At 44.2% G+C, this 20561-nt stretch overlaps 2 protein-coding genes across 5 annotated transcripts; both read right to left on the bottom strand.

The window, feature by feature from the left end:
- Nucleotides 1-3: 3 nt before the first annotated feature.
- On the bottom strand, nt 4-19021 carry LOC117585656 (CCR4-NOT transcription complex subunit 6-like). 4 transcript variants are annotated; one of them, XM_034275243.1, is made up of 8 exons: nt 18881-19021; nt 17886-17917; nt 17539-17667; nt 17268-17454; nt 17004-17179; nt 1975-2043; nt 1449-1761; nt 4-1381 (listed from the first exon to the last, which is right to left on the bottom strand). In XM_034275243.1, the coding sequence occupies exons 2-8, from the start codon at nt 17890-17892 to the stop codon at nt 607-609; spliced, it is 1656 nt and encodes a 551-aa protein (XP_034131134.1). In that variant the 5' UTR covers nt 17893-17917; nt 18881-19021; the 3' UTR covers nt 4-606. The 4 variants fall into 4 exon arrangements, with proteins under 4 accessions (XP_034131134.1, XP_034131137.1, XP_034131135.1 ...); XM_034275246.1 differs by lacking the exon at nt 18881-19021 and adding an exon at nt 18256-18352; XM_034275244.1 differs by lacking the exon at nt 17886-17917 and having other exon boundaries at nt 18881-18998.
- LOC117585655 lies at nt 2633-16196 on the bottom strand. The gene is made up of 2 exons (XM_034275241.1): nt 14090-16196; nt 2633-3004 (listed from the first exon to the last, which is right to left on the bottom strand). The coding sequence occupies exons 1-2, from the start codon at nt 15768-15770 to the stop codon at nt 2664-2666; spliced, it is 2022 nt and encodes a 673-aa protein (XP_034131132.1). The 5' UTR covers nt 15771-16196; the 3' UTR covers nt 2633-2663.
- Nucleotides 19022-20561: the final 1540 nt, after the last annotated feature.

Below are 20561 nucleotides of genomic sequence, written 5' to 3'. Positions count from 1 at the left end.
GTTTTTTGTTTTGCATTGGTAACGCGCTTTGCGAACCAGCGCACAAAGGAGCGATGCCTCAACAACGTCGTCAACTTATAACTTATTGGGATTTTTTGAGGATGATCGGTTGAGTGGTTGGGTATGGGGGGTGGTTGAGGGATCAAATCTTTATAACATACATAACTAAAACTGAATCTTCGATGCGGACAGAGCGCCACGTCAGTTGTTTGTCTGTGTGTGTGCGGCATGTGGTCGTGGATTGGATAACTCTCTTCATGGCGGTGGTGGTGGCTGTTTCTCTGTTGTTGGTGGTGCCGCTGCTGCTGTTCCTGCTACAGGATTGATTTTTCTCTGTGTCACAATGCGATGGCTGTGGCTGTGACTGCCGCTTCCACTGCCACTACCACTGTTGCTGCGTCCCCTGTAACTGCTGCCATGGATATTATTTACCCCACCGCTACTGCTGCTGCTGTTGCTGTTGATGGCGACGCCGGCGACACCACCACCACCACCAACACCACTACCACTGCTCACACTTGCTCCTCCTCCGATTGTGGCTGCTGTCCGTGTAGTTGTCGTTGTCATAATGGTGGTTGTGGTGGGTCTGCCGCGTCTATTCTATTGCTACCGTCGGTTGATCAGCCCATTGGGAGGCACCTGGCTGGCCGTGTGCATCAGCTCCAGTTCAACGAGCAGCGGAAAATGATCGGAGGGTATATGAGGATGGGGACATCCGACCACCTTGTTCTCGCGCAGCCAATCATTTGAGACCGGTCCGAGCAGACCCAATGGCACCATGCCCGTCTTCGTGTAGAATATGTAGTCGATGATGCCCTTGAAATCGAACGTGTAGTTGGTGTGCGGCATTATGTCTTCGCTGTAAGCGGAGGCCAGTTTGAAGGAATGCGTGAACTCGTTGGTGTCGTTCGAGAGCAAGCGCTGCAGGCACGACTTGTAGCCCATGTCCTTAAAGTCCAGATGGTCCATCGAGACCTTTCCCTTGCCCAAAAACTCAACAACTCCAGAGTCGGGTAGCGAATTGAAGTCGCCGCAGAGCAGCAGCTGAACGCTGTTTGAGTCGTTCTTGTGTCCCGGCCTGAAGCTGTGCGAGGCCTCGTCAATTATCGTCTTTAGCTCGTTGCTGAGCATCATCGTCTGGATGAGCTTGACATCGCAGAATTCCGGATCCCAGTGGATGTGCGCCGTGCAAACGAGCAGCGGCTGTGAGATCTGTGTCACCTCGGACATCGGCTCCCAGGCATTCTCCTTCACCTTGAGCAGAGCGGCCAGACCAATGTTGTCTTTGGGCATCACACGGTTCAGCATGTTGTCTGATCCCTCGGCATTGGTCATCGCCAGTTTATTAAATTCGATCAAGTGCTCTTTGATCAAGGTGAATCTGTGGGGTGAATCATACTTTAGCATCTTCTAAAATCATCTTCCCATTCTATATAGCCAATACTCACTTTGAGGCCCTGAAGAAGATTGCACACCCATCGACATATTTACGCTCCACCTCGGACATTGTCTTGGCACGCGACTTGGGCGAGAATATGCCCTCGTAGCCATCGTTCTTGAGCTCTGGCAGGAAGAAGTGATAGAACTGCTCCGTTTCGATCTCCTGCAGGCTTATAATGTCCGCCGAATAATGACGTATCTCGTCGATGATTGACTTTTTCCTGTATTCCCAGCACAGGGCCCACGATGGGCAGTAGCCGTACATTTGCCGTGTCGCATATTTATCGCAGAGCACATTGTAGCACATGACCGTAAAAATGCCTGGAAACAGAAAGAGGAAAAACATCAATTAATATATTTTAAATAAGTACATAAATCTGTATTATATGGTTGAGGCTGATACATGGTTACCAAAGGTTTCTGGTCCCCAACAACCGCCAACTGGAAGATCCAGGCAGTTATATATACAAATATATCTAGGTCATACTGGATACCTGGATAATTGCTGGAAAGGCTTAAGACTACAACACTTACAGGCTGGACGCGTTTTGTTCGGCTTGGCCAGGGGCAGCCATGGCCTCTGGGGTGGTGGATTCACGGTAACTGTAAAGAGACAGAGATGAATGTACTGTTAGTTGGTGAGTGATATGCAAAGAGAGTCATTCGATTTTGAAATTAACACCCCACACACACACACACACACATACACTTGCATACACGCACATGCAGCTACGCCTACACCTCTCCCTGGATGACCCACTTTTAGCAGGGTGCAGAAACAGCAGGTGAGACGTTCCCACAGGTGACTCATTAGCGCTCTAACGAGTTGCCTAACGGCCGGGCTTCTTCTAGGAATGCCGCACCTTGTATTGATCTACCTTGATCTTCATTCTTTTCTCCCCCCATACACACACACACCGCACCACACACATTGAGATTACAAACGGTGAAAGTGACATGCACAAGCAATCAAATTGCTTCCGCCTTTGCTTCACTTTGGCCTTTTTGCATATTTATACAAGGTGAGCGAGAGAGTGACCGAGAGAGAGAGAGAGAGAGAGAGATCACTTACAGGTGTTACCTGGATTTCTCCAATTGGCGGTAACATGGGATGCCTGGGCCATCGGATGGTAGAGGACCTGGCGTGGTTGCGGGGGCGCGAAAGATCTTCGCGCCACACCGCCCCCATTTCTTCTGTTATTATCCGTGGCGTCTATTCCTTCTTACAGCATTTTCAAAAGAGGGGTTCGTCGCAGAAATATTGTTGTTGTCGTTACTGTTGCTTGCTGCTGTTGCTGCTCTTTGGGGATTCTATTATGACCAGACCAGTTGGGCTCCGTTATGTGTGGAACGCGTTCGCTCAGTTGCCCACCGCGGGCCCTCTCTCCCGCGCGACCCGCCTGCTCGCACTCTCTGGCCTCCTCTCGCGACCTGCTGTTTGGGCGCACTCTCTGGGCTCCTCTCACGACCTGGCCTCTGATGCTTTGCACAAACTCTCTCGGACTCCTCCTCTCACGACCTGGCTGGCTGGCGCTTGTTGCTGCGCTGCTTCTGTTGCTGCCGCGGCCACTGCTGCTCTGGCTGTTGCTGTTTTTGTTTTTGGTTTGTTTCCAAGAGTCGATGATTGTTTTTGCATTTCTTTTTCCCTCTCGGATAATTTTGTTTGTGCACAACTACAGCAATAAACGACTAAAAACTTTCACTTTTTAATAAATTTTGTGATTTTTTTTTTGTAAATAATATTGTGTGTGTTGCCGCTTGCTGTTTTCGGCATTTTTTTACTGTTTGGGGTTCTGGGGTTTGTTTTGTTTTCAGGTTTCTTGTTGGCTGCCCTCCCTTGACTACATTAACATAATTTTGATGGCATTTTAATTGCAGAACTAATAATACAAGAACGTTATTTAATTGAAATATAATTTTAAATGGAAATTTAAATTGCAAAAAAAAACACTACGCAGCACACGCAAATGCGTCACCCGAAAAAATGCGAATGGAAGAACAGGATATTTTCGTTGAGAGAAGCAGCGGTAATGGTGTCCCTCTTCTCTATCCGTCCAACGGTTGCCTTCTCTATCCTCTGTGTAGATGAGTGTTGTTTTGGAGTGTTGATTGTATGTGTGTGTGCACTGCTTGGTTGCTAGCGGAAACTGATTTTTGATTTATCGACAGAATATTCGAGAATCACAATCACACACTTTGAGAACTCAAATCTCAATGCCAACTATTTTGAGATGCATAAACACGAGTATGGGGGGATACACTGGGGGGAGTGCCACTTAAGTTCCTGTAGTTGTTATTATTTTTGTTGGGATAGGAAAAGAGTGAGTGGTGGATATATTAGTATGGTGTATGGTGTGTGCGGGCGGGGGGTATGGTAAATTATGGAACTTTTACTTGACGCGTGCGCCCGCGCATTCTCTTCGAGCCTAGAGATGGCACCTAAACGGCACCCAACAGGTGTGGGTGGGGGATGAATGGGTAAATAATTTCACCAAATTTATGACTGATTGCCCCACATGACACGACACGACACACACACACACACACACACACATACACGATACATATGGAAAGCAGCGCAGGCAGCACAAAGAGAGGGACTGAAACACTTTCGGACGAAATTTGAAAACAAATTTGTTCATCCAGCCAAGCGTCCCATGAACAATATTACAAATTTGAGGAAAGTTGAAGTATCCACTGAGAGCCAGACAAATGTTTTATAGACAAAAGACTACATTCAATATATCAGTATCAGTTCCGTGTAGCAGAAATATTAAATAGAGTCTTTGATTATCTAAATAAGACTATAGAGCTGATCAGAAAATCTATCTATCTTTTAAATTTATGTAATGTAACTACAGTTTGACCCCTCAAATATTTATAATATGTAGTTCGAATAGGAGATGTTTAAGAGCTGTGTTTAGGCATATGGATGTAGGACAGATATTTAACTTAATTCAGATCACACATTTCCTTCTTTCCCAGCGTTCTTGCAAGGCACTTTTCTCTTTTGTATCTTATTCTATTCTGTTGGAAGACCTTTCTCTATATTTCTTGATCTTGATCTGTGGCTTTTACCCTTTCGTGCTATTTACCTCCTGTTTGATTTAGTTAGAATGGAAGTATGACTCTTCGGCATCCTTTGACCGCTCTTTTGTGCGACCCCAATCGATATTATTTATTGCCTAATGGTCGCATATCAATTATATTTACTCTCTCTTGACACGGTTACAGAGAGGAGAGGAGTGGAGTAGGATTCAGACTCAAACGAACTCGAGATCCACAAATAATGGTTGAATATGCGGTTCGTAGCCGAGAGAGCCTGATGTCACGCCATGTCGTGTTTGGAAGTGCCTTCTCCCTGTTGCTTCTCAAGAAAGCCCTTTCTATCTCACATAATTTTTCATGGTCGTTGCTTTGGCTCTGCATTCGAAAACAAAAAGAAATGAAATACACAAAAGCCACAAAACTTAAGAAACAGAAACGAACACAAAAAAGACAAAAGTTCGAAAGGCAAAAACCCAAGTGAGCGTATCGAAAAAGAAAGTGAAATTCAAATTGAAATTTGGTGCGATTAAAAACGCCAAGAGGCCAATGCGGCAAGAGCCTGTTCCACACACCAGTCTCGAGAGTGTCTGTATCTGTATTTGTATCTATCTGTCTGTGTGGTGTTGGGTTAGCCAAGCCATTTCGTATGCACAACATGTTGCAGCCACATCGGAGAAGGAGGTGGTGGAGATGGAGGAGCAGCAACAGCAGATTGGAGGCCTGCTCCGAATAGAAAACAAAAGTCAACTCGCCACTTGCCACACTTCGAAGCACTGCAATTAGATAACTTGTTTCATTTGCACCAGTTTTTTCTTTCCCAATGCGGCATCGAGATCGACATCGGCAACGGCATCGACATCGAAGGCGACGACGGGCTCCCAGCAAATGACTGCCAATGTTCAATGGCGTTCTCCGGCTACTCTTGGCTTCAGTTGGGGGTTTACATACAGTGGAGCCTACAGATCAAGGGTGGGCCGACTTTCTTGCATTTGTTTGGAAGCATTGTTTTGGGGGATGCATTATTTTGTATTTGTAATGGCCTTTACATTTCCCCATAACTCAAACAGATAACTGCCTCAACATGAAACTTCCCTAACAATTAAACACAATTTCAAGTGTTATATAATGGTTTTATGCCTGTCAAACATATCATATTTCATATCATTACATTGCCACCTTGGTAGAGTGTTTCGCGCATTTGTTATATAAAAGTTTATATCGGGAGGTTGAGCCATGTTGTCATTTCAATGAGTTATTCTTAAAACTATCTGTATCTTTAAGTCTCTAGTTCCAGTTACAGAAGTACAACTGTACGACTGTGAACTGAACTGTCGATTCGATGCTTCCACTTAAGACAATCTGGCATTAAAATCATAATAATGAAACACAATTTAAGGTGCACTTCAGGCACTCCATACTCCACTCCACTCCACACACTCGGCAAACACACGTATCGTATGCGTGTGGGAAACCAGTTGGACAGCATTGCAGTGGCAATGGCTGTGGCTGTTGCCTCTTGCCTCTTGCCTGTTGCCTGTTGCCCGTTGGCTGGTGGAGACTCTTTGGGTCTTTGGACGATCGTGACTGATCCGTGAGCGCCATATTCAAAAGACTGCAACTGAAACACCAATTGTGCTGCGTCACATGGAAAATCAATTGGAAATGTGCGCGCGCACACACAATGATTATGCACAGAGCGAATGGTATGGGGGCTTTCTTTCCACCCAATGCAGCAGCATCTTCGTAGGAGGCAGCGTTGCTCACGCGATCTGCCAACAATGCTGCTGCTGCTGCTGCTGCTGCTGCTGCTGATGTTGCACGCCGCCTGGTTACGTTTATTTTTCTTTCGCTGATCCACTTTTGAAACATTTGCGCGAGCGCACTCGCTCGGCGGACTCGCACTTTCTCTCTCCCGCAGTTGGAAAGCGGCCTGATGCCTGCTGCCTGGAGACAGAGATGGGCAGAGGGAGGCGCCGCTGACATTGACACAGCCTGTAGCGGAGCCATCGAAGGGGCAGACACACACCACACGCAGTGGCCCATTCCCTGGCCTGTCAGTCCATCTTACCATCTTTCCGTCTACCCATAAAACTTTCTAACCATTTGCACTTCCTTTTACGCAACAACAACCTTGATAAGCCCCCATACCAAAAAACCAAGCAACAAATTCAGGCTATCTACAGCGGTCGAAGCTATAGATACTCTTACAGATAAATATAGGAGTGCAGGAACTCCATTTATTATCTTTCCACCTAATTGATAAATATTTTATATTTCATTCATAAGAAAGATCATCAACATAAATCAAGCACACAAATACTATATATATTTAAATATGAAATACTTTATGGAGTACTTTTTTGCATGGCAAACAGCTGGTAAATATTATAGTACCCACAGCTTTTAAGGGTACGGGCTACAATATAATGAAATGAAAACGAAAAGAAACCAAATGAAATGAAAACAGGCTGGCTGGCTGACTGTAAGCTTCACTTCCGCATTTAAAACAATTACAAACAAAAAAGGCGGGGACGCGAGACGAGACAGAATACATTTCCGATTTCTGTTGCATATTTATACGAAATATGGGCCAATTATGCGAATCGCTCGAAAAAAGAGACTCAAAAAAACTAAAACGAGAAACGGAAAAAGCTTTGTCATGACCAAGCACAAAATACTACTCTCGTCCAACAAAAAAACATAAGAGAAAAAAGTTTATATTTCGTAACCGAAATAACTGTTAACATTCACAAAAGCCAAAAGAGGGAGGGGGCACGGCGGTGGGGCGATGGTCTGGGTACGTGATGTCCCCAAATGAACAGCTGTTTTTTCTTTTGTGTATGCTGCTCCCGTTGTAGCTGTTGCGCGTTACTATTATAATTTTTGGCACTAATATCATCATCATCATTTGATAGTGCCTGCTTCTGTCGCGTCGCTTCTTTCTCGCCCAATTGCAGTTATAAATACCGGTTTCGAGTGTACGGCTATAAATAAACTATTTCAACTCTTTGCTACCCATGCATACCCAGGAAAAAACAGAAATGGAGCTCAACGGGTATATTGGACAGGGTGATCAAATGAAATCCCTTAACCAACTCGAGAGCATCAATATATTTAATCGTGCACGCATTTATTTTGTTTATGCATTCGTTGGACTGAGCTCTGACTTCTGCCTTTTGCGGAATAAACGAAAGCAAAATGGTCATATACAAAAAACACGCAAGTTGGCCAATAAAAATACAGGGCACACTGCTGTTTGATGATCTCCCCAGTGTGTATGTTTGTATGTGTATACATTTCCTCTTCCCTTTTGGTTTTCAGCATGCTCCACTAAATCGGCTAACAATGTGGGAATCGATGATGCCGCGATGCGTTTAAAATGCATTACAAAGCACAAAGTTGTCATAAAAATTAAATTAAATAAAAGCCAAAAAACGAGTAATAAAAGCACGAGGGGGAACGAAGCGTTGGAAAAAAAACTCTACAAACTTAAGCCAATTAAACGATTAGGTAACAGTTACAACAATAACAGCAACACGTAGCAGTCGCGGGGCAGTGGCAGTGTATGCAATGAGCGCTGAAAAACATCGTCATCAAACAGCGGCAGCAGCAGAAGCAGCAGCAATAATAATAAAGCCCAGACGACGGGCCAGGCCAAGTGATGCTCGTAAACCTACATACTAGGGGGGCAAAATTTGTACAGACGATGCCAACAGCAACAGAAAGAGATAGACAGAGAGACGCAACAGGCCACAAAAAAGTAGGTAGCATACCCTAGGGTTTCGACTACAAGTATACCCTCGCTACACGTTAAAGAATATTCTCCAGTTATGTATAAATAAAGTACACAGCAGCACACACATATTATTCTGTATGATCTCAAGCGGGTGTAAAATCTTTAGGTTAAGAAACTACAACCATTAAGGGATATGGTATAACACTACAACTAAAGGGTATGAAAAGCATAAAAAATTAATTCATGTTGTGCTCATTTCGTGAGCGAGCGCACAAAAAAGCAAAAGAATATGTTACAACGACAGCAGCCAGCAGCAGCCACAAATGGCAGAAAGAGTTAACACCAAGAGTGTCTCTATAGAGAGTCCATCCAACCATCAACCAGCGACATCATTCATAGTAGCTCCGGTCCACGATCTCCGGTCAGGTGGGGATCCGGCCCCGCACAGCCGGCCCGGCCCTTGCCTGTGTGCATCTTTCTCTTTTTGTGTTTTTGTGTTTTTCTTCTTTCTACTGACAAATGGGGGTTTACGTCAGAGGCGCGACATTAGGCCTCGAATGATTTCATCATTTGATGCAGCAGCAGCCCTGCCACGCATTGCGAGATCTTAAAGAAAGATCTTTTGCGGTTTGCTGCAGTAATGACAATGAGATGGATGAGTGGTCAGATGCGTTGATGGGCTCTCAATCGGTTATTAGTTGTTCTAATGACCATCCACCTCTCCCATCCACTGATTGCAATCTTAGCTTGTGACCTAATCTGGTTAAATAATCTTCTAAAGAAATGGACAACCTAATTAGCTTTTGATTATGAAACTCTCAAATAACACGGTTATGTTGGAAGACTGAAAAGTGCAGTGTCTTTTGAAGCTTAGAACTTGAAAAGTTGACAGGAAAAATGCAGCCAAAAATGTGTGTTTTGTACTTGTAACTGTCTTTCAAATCGTTAAAATTTCTCAACCGCATTTCCACACACACATAATAAGTACAGTCTTTGCACACATACCAATATACTTTAATAGAATCCAATTACACACATATAATCCACATTAAGCTGTGTGGAACCCAGGCCCTTCCTACCATCCGTCTTCTGTGCAAAAAAAAGCGAGAATGAGTGAGCGATCAAACTCTGCTTTGACAGACAAAGAAACCAACTGAACATTGTCTAAGAACTGAAATAATACCAAGCGGAACTACTTACATATAAGAATCACCACGAGTAAACCACATGAACGACTGGGGAGCCAAGCAACAAGCGAGCGTTAGCAGACGACATTAAAAATGGGGGAAATAAATGTAATAATGACATTTGTGGCCGTTAGGAGTTGGGATTCTTAACTGTTTGACATTTTGCGTAACCTTTTTCGTAGACATTTGGCCTTTATTCGGATTAACAGCATATTTTTTCATTGTGTTTGTTGCTTCTCTCTCTCTCTTACGAACAGAGGAGGAGGAAGTTTGTTTGGAGTGGAACTTGAGCAATCCCCCATTGCCCATCGCCCATCGCCCATTGCCTAAGCCAAGCCATGCCATGCCGTGATGAGGAACTTTTTTTTTTGCCGTCTGGCCCACTGAACTGGCCAAGTTAATTGGAAACTGAAACTTTCAATTTCATGGCGAAATGCTAATTTCCCATCCAAAAGAAAAGCCAACTTAATGGAAAAGTGGCAAAACGACATGGGAGGGGCACATAAGAGGAAGTATAAAAAAGCAACAACCAAAAATTGCAAGACAAAGTGAAAAATGTCATTAGAAGAAGCAACAGGCAAGAACAATGTTTGACTAGAAAGCCATGTGACGATGGGAATACGCTTTCCAGAAGCTATGCATGCTACACGAGCAATATATGTAATTGTACTTTTTGAAAGACTTCATATTTTGTCGCTATGTGACTGATGATAAAGTTTAACTCCCTTTTCTGTGCCTTTCTACCTAATTTCTTTTATTGATATCGAAGTAAAGGCAACAAAGCAGTCTCGTTATTGCATTATGAAACGATTGGGAAACAATGGAAAGCAAACCACATGGTAAGAATCAATTAAGTTATGAGAAACGACAACAAAACTTACGAAACAGTCTTAATGCTTTTACTTATTTACTTATCGTAAGCAAATTTCAACTATTTGGCATTGGAGGAAACGCAAGCATCATTATGTTAAATGTTACAAATTCTTGCTTTATTCAATGCTCTAAAATCTGAACCAAGATCTAGAAGTTTCTTAAATCATGTCCCAACTGAAAGAAACTAATTGGTTGCCTCTTTTTCGGTTTATTGCACACAGAACGACAAACCGCGCATACCCCCCTGCCCGGTTAGGGAAGGTGAGAAAAAACAATTAAGTTTTGAGTGGCCAAAAGGAGGGAGAGAGCGAAGACGAGCAGCATGGTGGATGGTCTGACAAGTGGGAGAGAGAGGACCAGGCCTGGCCTGGTCTGGTCCCGCTTCGTTGGAGAGAAGAACAACAGCAACGTGACGCATTTATTGACGTAGCCAAAACACATTAGCCACCGGTGCTGCCGCCACTGCCACTGCCACTCAGTGGCTCGTACCGTACCCGATGCTGACTGAAACTGATGGCGCAAACAGTGTTGCAAATGACCCAATTATCCACTGACCCACTCAACGCTCGACGGTCTGGTCTGGTCCGGCCCGGTCCGGTCCGGTCCTCTGGAGGTTCAGACCTCGTTGTGAAAGCCCTGATGATGGTTGCAAATGGGAAATAGGCGTCTTTAACAACATTTAAAAGAATAGACAACCGACAGAATACAGAACAGAAGAGAACAAGCTGGATGACGAGATAGATACAATCCTAAAATGGAGACATTAATTAGCCTAATGACGGCCACAAAATGATTAAAAATTAATTTGCCAGTTACGGTTATTGCAGCGGTTAATCTTTTTCGCAAAAAGGTGAAAGGTGGGACCCTGGGCCGCAACAACCAATTCATCTAAGTCTCCGTCCATCCATACTGGGATTCCAGCTGCCTCCGCCCCTGGAGATCTGTCTCTGTGCAATGAGAAAAGTCTTCTGTCAACATGAGCTAATGTGTTGGGAAAGTTCATTTTCAAGTGCATTTCGCTCCGAAAATGGTGTGTGAGTAGGCCTACGGTTCTGTTTGTTTTCCCATCTCTCGTACGTGCTTCATTAGAAGATGAAGTTTTTGGGGTTTTCTTTTCTTTCCAACGAATTTTTCGAGGCTATCAAAACAGCAATCAAGTTCTTTTTTGTTTGACATTTTTCTGTTTACACTTTTTATTGAGTTCTCGAGTTCGTTCTAAATCAAAATAAATAAAGTTTCAATTTGTATCTGTATGAGGGTGGGGGCTACAAATGTTGTGGTTATTATAGAGGGGGAGAGTATTGTGTAAACTACATTGTTATTTGTGCAAAAACGATGCTAACGTACAAACAAACACTACAATACGAGATAATACAATACAATACAATACAAACTAGTGAAAATAATAATTAAATAAATTAGCTTTGAGTGATAATTTCTATCTGCGGAATGGTAACACGAGTCTCTGTCTGTCCTGGCTGTCTGCCTGTGCTGCCGGAACTTGCCAATGGAAAATCTGTGACATTTTCCAACAGCTCTGTTGCTGATGCTGAAGCTGAGACGAAGACTTCAAGCCGGGGTCTGAAGTCTGCTTCAGCATCGAGTAGAGCGGAAAACTTCCAAGCAATTTCAGCGCGCTTGCGCTTGGTGCGCCCGCGTTCGTGAGTTTCTTTTAATTAAAAAGAAAGAAGAAAAAAAAACAAATAGCAGGCGAAAACTTTTACTCGCCAACAAACAAAGCAGGTAACTAGGGCTGCTCTCGATTTTCAGATTTAGATTTTATGCTTTGGCGATCTTTACAATCGGAATTAATTGTTGCACCAGATCTCCACTGCCACGGATGGAGATCTTTGGGCTACAACACATCAAATTGTATACAATTTAAAGAATTATAAATCTTAATTTAAAGATGTGATGATATGAATGAATGGATAGCTAATTGTTTTCAATTTCGTACCGAGTGTTTTTCATTTAAGCTTTATAATCAAATTAAACTTTGAATAATGTTTTAAGCATAAAATCAAAAAGGTTAAGCAATATTCACTCGAATTGTTATAAAACTAAAGGAAAACCCTAACTAAACGAGGGAAAAATGTTACTGAAATTACTTTAAATAAAAGCAAAACCCCAATCCCCACTCGGCAGCTACTCAAGACACTGACTTCGACTTCGTCGATTAAAAACCCTAATACCACTTTATACTTTCTACTTTACATTCAAATTAGAGGACAACAAGTGCCCGAATATATCGAAATAATTAATTTACTAATCAATAAACTCATATAACCCTCACAGAGATCCTTCTTTTTGTGTCTAAGGATAACTTAAGGTCTTACAAAACTAAGAAAAGTTCACGTAGTAGCGCTTCGGCACGATTAAATCCTAAAATTATGATTAAATAGAACCCAAAGAGTCGCTGGAAAACACAATATTATTATGTAGGAACGTTGGCTTAAGCTCGATAATGTCCAACAGCTTACTGATAAAAGTAACCCATAAAAAAACAACCCGTACAAAACTATACAAATCTCAGGAGCTTAACGTTAATGCACAAATAACAACAATTAAAAGTAGATAGGTATAAATATGGTTAAAGAAGATACATCTACAGAAAATGTATCTCTAGGTATGGTTAGATGTAGTGGATCTGTAGCAGATACAGTTAAATATACTCGGTAGATCTGGATAGTCGTATTTTGATGTATCATTTATGCTCTCTTTCGATTTCTACAAAGTTTCTTCTTCTTTTTGCACCACAAAATCTGCATAAGAGTCTCTCTCGCGCACCCAAGTCTCTCTCTTTATTTCTCTCACGTTGTTTCCCCTCCACCCACAACACGAATCCGCACCCCGTCATCATTTTGTGGTGGTCTTTGGCAAAAAGAAAAGGAAACACTGTCTTAAAAATACGAAACGCCGCATAGTCGCATCGCATCGGCAGTGAAAGTGAAAGTTTTCAAGCTAAAGTGTTGTATGAATGTATGTACAAGGTTTCCCATCCAGTCTCCCAAGTCCCGGCGGCGTCGGCCGCCTGTCTTTCTGTTCCGTTTCGTACAATTTCCATCGGGGTTTGGAGTATTTGTTAAACTTGTTGGCCTTTTGTTTTTGCTTTCTTTATCGTCGCCTGATGATCGTGATGATGATCATCTTCACATATGTTTGTAAGCCTTCAACAAATTTAATGGCTTTTCTTCTTTCCTCTTTCCTCTTTCTCGTTGGATGCTTGTCGTTGGTTATGCAATTGATGTTTAGGTGGAAATTGGAAATTTCTTGAATATGCATTTTCTCTCGATTGCGCCCACGCATCGTCAGCCACCAAAACAGCTGCGTCTGCGCGAATCAATCCATCTGGGGCGCTCCAAATGTACGACTTTCAAAGAAACTGCCTTTTAAGGGAACGCCGGTGACGCGACGACTCCTCCCTTCCTCCAGTTATTATATTCCATGGGGATTGTCGCTTTGGATTTTTGATTAGTTTTTCATTGTCGTCGTCACGAGATGGTGGAAAATGCTGGCTTCAATTTGCCGTGAAACGTTCCCAGTATCATTCGCCTGGTTGTGGGTGTGTCGAGGCGGTTGTCTAGGTCTTGCTTTTGGTTTTGGTTTGGTTTGGCAGCTGCCACTTGGCTGTCATCGTGTCCGCCTCCACCTCCACCTCTACCTCTACCTCCACCCTGATACTGCTGCTGTTGCTGCTGCCACAACAGGCCAAAGCAATTGTTATAAAATTGCTGTGAGGTTGCTCCTCCCTTGTCGATGCCCATGCTGATGCCATTGTTGCTCTTTCTGTCGTTTCTGTCGCTGGTGCTGCTTGTGCTGCTGCTATTGTTGTTGCAATCCACAAGAAAATCCAAAGATGTGGGCGTCGCATCCGTCAGATTCAGATTTAGATTCAAATGCTCAAAGCTAAAGACGAGGCCAGAGTCGCGACTGTAGCTGCCAGCACTATCCAAGCCACTGTCGCTGGCTCCCGAACCCAATGCCGAACCGTGTCGATCTCCGCCTGACGACGACGTCGATGACGACGACGATGCCCCGCTGCTGCACGTCTCAATGAGCTTCCTCGATATCTCGCTGATGCTCTCGTCGAGCAGCGTCTCCGCCTGGGCGGCGCAGGCAGACGAGTAAGATGACTCCGATGAGGCCCTGCCTTTGAAGCCAATGTTGCCAAAGAGATCGTTGGCTATGTTAATCCCACTTAAGATGTCGCCATAGCCCGAGTCATCGCTGAGGCTGCACTGTGAGGGCGTCGCGATGACGCCCTCATGGGCATGACCCACTTGGTGGCTTCGCTGCGATCCAATGACGCCCACAATTTCCGCCCGACTGCTGTCCCCGGTTATGGGTGCAAACTCCTCGACTTTCTCCTCCTTCCCAGTGGGCGCACAGTTGCTGGTCGGCGGCAGGCTCTGGGAGCAGATGGAGCTATCGCAGGAGCTATCCGACGAGTGCGTGGACGACGTGGAGGAAGAGGACTCCCGGCTGCCGTCGCCCGGCTCACTGGACGAGGCATCGGAGAGCGAGCGACGCAGTGTTTGTGTCTGGTAGTCCCACAGGGATCGCAGCGGATCGCAGTCCCGGCAAAAGCAAACGCCGTGCGTGTGATCGTGCTGCAGGAGTCCACCACCTCCGCCCAGAGGCAGCAGATGATGGTATGAATGATCCTCTCCCTGGACGGACGAGTTCATCTGTAGATTCGGTTCCATTTTCAGCAGTACTCCGTTTCCGGGCTTCCGATCCTTTTTGCGGCGCTTGCGCGGCTTAATGATCCGTGGCAGGCAGCTCTCCGGCGGCGGTGTGACATCCTGGCAGCCAGTAGCAGAGCCGGCCAGCGTCTGCTTCTCCTGGCTTTGGAGCATGGGCGGAGCAGAGTTCTGGTAGCGTAGGGCTCGGGATTTATCGGCCAGCTTGTAGTTCTGGCTGGCTTGGGTCATCGGCTGGTAGGCACTCCACGACGGTAGATGATGGTGCTGCTGCGGCTGGTGATGCTGTGACAGATGCTGCTTGCCGTTCTGCTGGAGGAGTGGCATACCCTGGGCGTGGGCGGCCAGCTGGGACATGGAGTGCACACCCGTCGGCGGCCATGGTGGCGTCTTTGGAGCTGTCTTCCTCAGCAGACGCTGACGTTGACCCGGGGACAGATGGCTGGAGGCGTTCGAGATGAGTGGGATTCCGGCGCACTCGTTGATGCGCTGCTGATTAACCACAGGCGGTAGGGCCAATCCAATGCCATAGCTAGCTGCCTGAGGGGACGGAGCTAGTGGAGTCTGCCCCTGGGCATGAGCAGGTGTCCAGGGAACGTGTGGTCCATGATGCAGGCGCTGACGCTGGAGCTGATTGTAGCAGGCGGCAGCAGCTGAAGGGGGTGGAGGAACCGGCTGCGTTGAGGCCCAATGTAAGTGCTGAGACTGATGGTATCTAGCAAAGGGTCCAGCGTGGATATTCCCGTTGTCTGGCGCGCGATAGACGGCCACATGCGATCTCATAATCCTGCCGCTCTCCTTGCTCCTGATCTCTGTGAGTGGTGGCGTCCTCTGTTGCTTGTCGTCTGGTCTTGGTACGTAGTCGATTGCACATCACTTAGCCGCTTTCAATATACTATGCCCCCAACACTCAATGATGCATTTGCACAGCCCGTGGGCATTACCGAAAAAGTCTACAAAATCTCTGTCTACAACGAAATGAAAAGCGAACTGGAAACTGGGACAAGCCGCTGCTGCTGTTGCTATTGCTGATGTTGCTCGCTGGCTGTCAATTACGAAACACTTTGCGCATGCGCGGCTGCCAACCGAAACACGGGTAAGGGTACGGAGCTCGAGACGAATCGGGTGCGACGGTCGCGAACGGGTTTCTTTGTGTGGCCAATAGCAAGAGCAGAGAGCGACCGATTCGTAGCCTGGCGTGCGGCAGACTGAAGTCAGCTGAAAATTCAATTCAAGCTTGTGCGCGCCGGCCCCCACATGGGTTAACAGTAAAAGCCGTTATAGCCAGTTGGAGCACGCTCTCGAACTGGCTCTCTCGAGAGCTCTGCCGCTTTTGATTCTCTTGGGTTCCACACTTGCGATCCACAAACACTGCCTGCCGGCTTGATCATGCACGATGGAAGCTGCACGCTGCACGCTGCTCTTGGGGCCAACGTCCAGAGCGCGGCTTTTTGCATGTCGAGGTCGTGCAGTTCTTTTTTTGTTCGCAGTCGCTGCCAATTGTTGTGATTGTTGCATTCAATTAAAACAAAAAACCAACTTATAATTGTTGGCTGTGCATTATGTTTTTGGGCATTAATGAGAAACCATGAGTTTGAACTTTAATTACAGCTGCTGCCTAACTGGTTACTTGACTGATCCAGGTACACGTACAAGTGACTAAAATCATTAACAAGCCATGTCTTACACTAAACTGTTAACCACACCAAATGCTTCAACATGTATTGACCTGGGTTCCATTAATCAATAATGTACAAAAAAGGCAGAGGAATCCCGATCATAGTATATAATAATTAATTATAAAAATCAAATCTTCCCACAAAGTCAAAATACCCTTGCTGGCACAGAGAAAACTTTCTCTTTTCGGAAGCCTTTTTTTGCCATGCTTATGTGCTTTCCTTTTTACCCCCACACAATCACACGCACACAGATCCGCTCCATGAACAGGAGCGGCACAGCATACGTCACTCATACTCAAAAACAAAACAAAAACAAAAACGAGACGTAGACACTCACATGACAAGTTGTCCAGCATGTAGGTGAGCAGTTTGGACGTGCCATTCGGCTCGTTGTAGATGTTCATAAACTCCTTTTGCAGCGGATTTCCCATCAGGCCGAGTATGACCAGATGGAAGAGCTTGCCAATCTCGTACGGCAGCACGCGCAGAAAGTTGTTGTTCAGCAGCAGTTCCCTAAAAAGGAGCAACAATTGTGAGTGAAAGATGTGGTTTCCATTCCATGTGACATGCATGCTGCGTCGTAACGGGCAGCGCAACCCACCTCAGCTGTATTAACTCGCCCAGCTCGGCGGGCAGGCTTCGCAGCTTATTGCTAGAGAGATCCAGGGTGCGGAGGCTGGTCAGCATGCCCACGTCGGCAGGGAGGCGCAGCAGCTGGTTGTCGTTCAGGTAGAGGGCGGTCAAATGCTCGAACTCCCACAGCGAAGGGCTGATGTTCCGCACGCAGCCTGTACGAAACGGTAATTATGAGAGCCATGAGTGGATGGGAAAGAGAAATCAACAGTTATTTCGGGTGGGGTGCAATTACTCACCAGTTATTTCGAGGCCGCTCCAGTTTGTCTTTTTGCCAGCGGCAATGTCCTCTTGGGAGAGAAAGATCTGCTGCCTTCGATTGGCGCTGTCGTATTTGTCTTTGTTACGAGACATCTTATAATGGTTGCCTGTGGGAGATGAATGAGAAAGAGCAGGAGAGGAGAACAGTCAGAGAAGCGTTGGATAATCACGGGGTGCGGTGCAAGCTCAGCTCTCTTTAAAGGAAGTTAGGGCTCGCTCATGTTAGGAGAGGAGACAAAACCTCGCTTAGCAACACAAATGGAATGTATTTTTGTAAGTACGTATTTTTGTTGTTTTTTTAGGATAGTTGGAAACAAATCATAACCTTTCATAATAACCGCCTGATGATAAGCGTCTCTGCAAAATATTAATAAATTGGTTTGAATTATTATTTTGTATTAGTAAACAAAGATAGACTCAATAGGGGAGAGGGTGGGTGTGGTGGTTGGTTGGGGTCCAAAATCAAAAATAAATGCAAACAAGAAAGGACTTTTGCAAGCGCGCGCAAAGTACAAGCACACACACAGGCACACAATACACACACCACACACATATGCACATATGCAAACTGAAGCGTTTAATACCACGGAAATGCAGCGTTACAGTTAGAGAGCAAGCTTTGCAATGGCGTGGGCGAATACACGGAAATTGGACGAAACGATGAGTTTCCGGGTTCCTGGTCCGGGGCTGTTCACCTGCATGTGAGTTTCCTGTGGCTCAACTTTTTGCACCTTTCCAGCGACAATTGTCCCGCCTCTTTGCACACACGCGCCGCCTCTGCCGCTTCCCTTGTCTCCGCTTATTACTCAATAATTTTGCAAATGTAACTGTAGCTGTCAGTATTTCTTCAACAAACTGTAATTTCAAATGCACTACAAATTTAATATTTTTCGTTTTTTTGGCTCTCAGTCATGTTTGATTCTCAACTCAAATGGAAACTACTTTATTGTCTCTCTTTCATTTCTTTTTCTGCGCGTTTGCTTTCCCTTTATTTATTGCGCGTTTCGTTTTCTTCGTCGTTTCTTGATTTTGTATACATGGTGGCTCGGAGCGCCAAGTTTTGCCACTGGCTGATGCTTCCTATATAATTCGCGTCAAAAGACAACCAAAATTTAGAAACTCTCCTCCATTTTGACAGCCATTTCAATGCACAAAACAAAACTGGGTTTTTAGTCAAAACAAAACAAGCGGTCTTCTATGCTCTTCTCCCACACAGTCATACACACGCATCGCATCCAAGCACGCAAGCAGACACACAACACACACACGCACGCACACTCAGGTACAGGAATGAAATAAAAACACGTAGATATTGCGTACTATTTTCTTAACTAGACTAGCCACTTTCTGGGTTCTTTTTATTTGGCTTTAACTGTGGGTGTTGGCGAGTTATATTAAATTATAGTTTGATTTTATTTTATTTGATTTGATTTTTTTTTTGGTATTTAATCGCTACAGAGAATTGGATGGGGTGGTTGCACGACGATAAATCCGCATTGACCAGGTACTTCGATGATGGGGCTGTCGATATTTTCTTAAAAAGGGTATCTTCGCTGTTGCATTGGAAATGTTCTTATAATTTAAACAATATGATGTTAAAAAGTGTGGTCGTGTGTAAGAGTTTAACAAATTATATAATGTAGTGCAATTCATGGATTGATGTGTAAGTGCAAAGGCAACAGAAGCATTGTCGAGAACGTTGCAAACTTCGCAGATGTTTTTCTTTCTGGCTTTGATATTGTGTAAAAATATGTTATCATAGGTTCGATTAATTAACAGTCTATTTATGACCTTTATGTTTTTTGCACTCCAGTCGAGAGCCCAGTGCCATGGTTTGACAGGAATTTCATTATAAACTAAAAAACTAACATATTTTCAACTATATCTATTGTTACTAGGGAATCTAGGGTACCTATACTATTTCCACCATTGATGGTGGCCCCTATCGATGTTTTCCCAGCCCGAGTTTCCAGCGGAACTATCGATAAAGTATATCAAAAAATACCTTATCATTTTAAAAATATCCCGTAGTTTTAAATCATATTCCTCGATTTTGATGTTCTATTTGCTAGCTTGCAATGACCTTTCACACTGAAACATCATTTTAATCCGATTTAAGATTTGGCGTATTATAAATACGACTTTCTATTGGATTGGATACTTTATACCTTATATTTTACAAATTGGTATTTGAATTTTTCATCCAAATCGCTCAAGCAAGGCTTTGTAAATGTATGTAACACATGTATGTTAATTGATATCACTAAAAATGTTTAAAAATAGCGCGCGCAACAAAGGAGGACAATAAATTATATTGTTTTCATGAAAATTGCTCAAAGCAAACATAAGTAAATAGTATGATAAGCTCGGGGTGGTTTGGGAGGCAGGAAGTCCCACAGAAATATTAAAAAAACAAAAATACGTTCACACTTACATATAACGTAATTTTAAAGAATTTTCCTCGATTTTGATGTTCTATTTGATATTTCCATCTAGTTAGAAGTCTCAGCGCTAAGAATATAAATTTATTCAATGTATCAATAAGTTTTTCACAATATTGGCTAGTTTATACGACTTCCTTTTATTGCAATATGTCCAAATTAAGCTTAAAACTCAAAAAGGTCTACCAAAGAACAGCAAAAACTTACGTGGTTGGGAATGGAATGTTACGGTATTTGACAATTTGTTCCTAGCCAACCGATGTATACCATAGTATGGGCACTTGTGTACCCTATTTCCTATAATTAATTTTAAAAATCAATTTTACCAACTCCTTTAATACATACATATATAATGACTTTGTCTTGGACTGACATTCTTTTAACCTTTTCATGTTTTCTATGTGTATATGTGTACTATATACCAATCCAGATGCATGTTCGGTATCTATAATCTGCAACATTTCGTGAAGATGGCTCATTAACACAGATTGACTTGTTTTTGCATTAATTGGAGCCAGAGATTTCCAAAATGTCCTCAATTCGAGAATACCCATCCCTTA

The sequence above is a fragment of the Drosophila guanche genome, unplaced genomic scaffold (assembly GCF_900245975.1).
Source record: "Drosophila guanche unplaced genomic scaffold, DGUA_6, whole genome shotgun sequence".
Classification (NCBI taxonomy): domain Eukaryota; kingdom Metazoa; phylum Arthropoda; class Insecta; order Diptera; family Drosophilidae; genus Drosophila; species Drosophila guanche.
The sequence above is the reverse complement of the archived record's forward strand: the minus strand, read 5'-3'. Positions and strand labels throughout refer to the sequence as shown.

Coding starts and splice junctions, on each gene's coding strand:
- LOC117585655 (XM_034275241.1), bottom strand. CDS start 15,770: ATGAGATCGCATGTGGCCGTCTATCGCGCGCCAGACAACGGGAATATC. Junction 3,005..14,089: donor TAGCAGCAGCACAAGCAGCA/CCAGCGACAGAA, acceptor GCAGCAGTGGCC/GCGGCAGCAACAGAAGCAGC.
- LOC117585656 (XM_034275243.1), bottom strand. Junction 17,455..17,538: donor GAGCGGCCTCGAAATAACTG/GTGAGTAATTGC, acceptor CGTTTCGTACAG/GCTGCGTGCGGAACATCAGC. Junction 1,382..1,448: donor ATCTTCTTCAGGGCCTCAAA/GTGAGTATTGGC, acceptor TTCACCCCACAG/ATTCACCTTGATCAAAGAGC.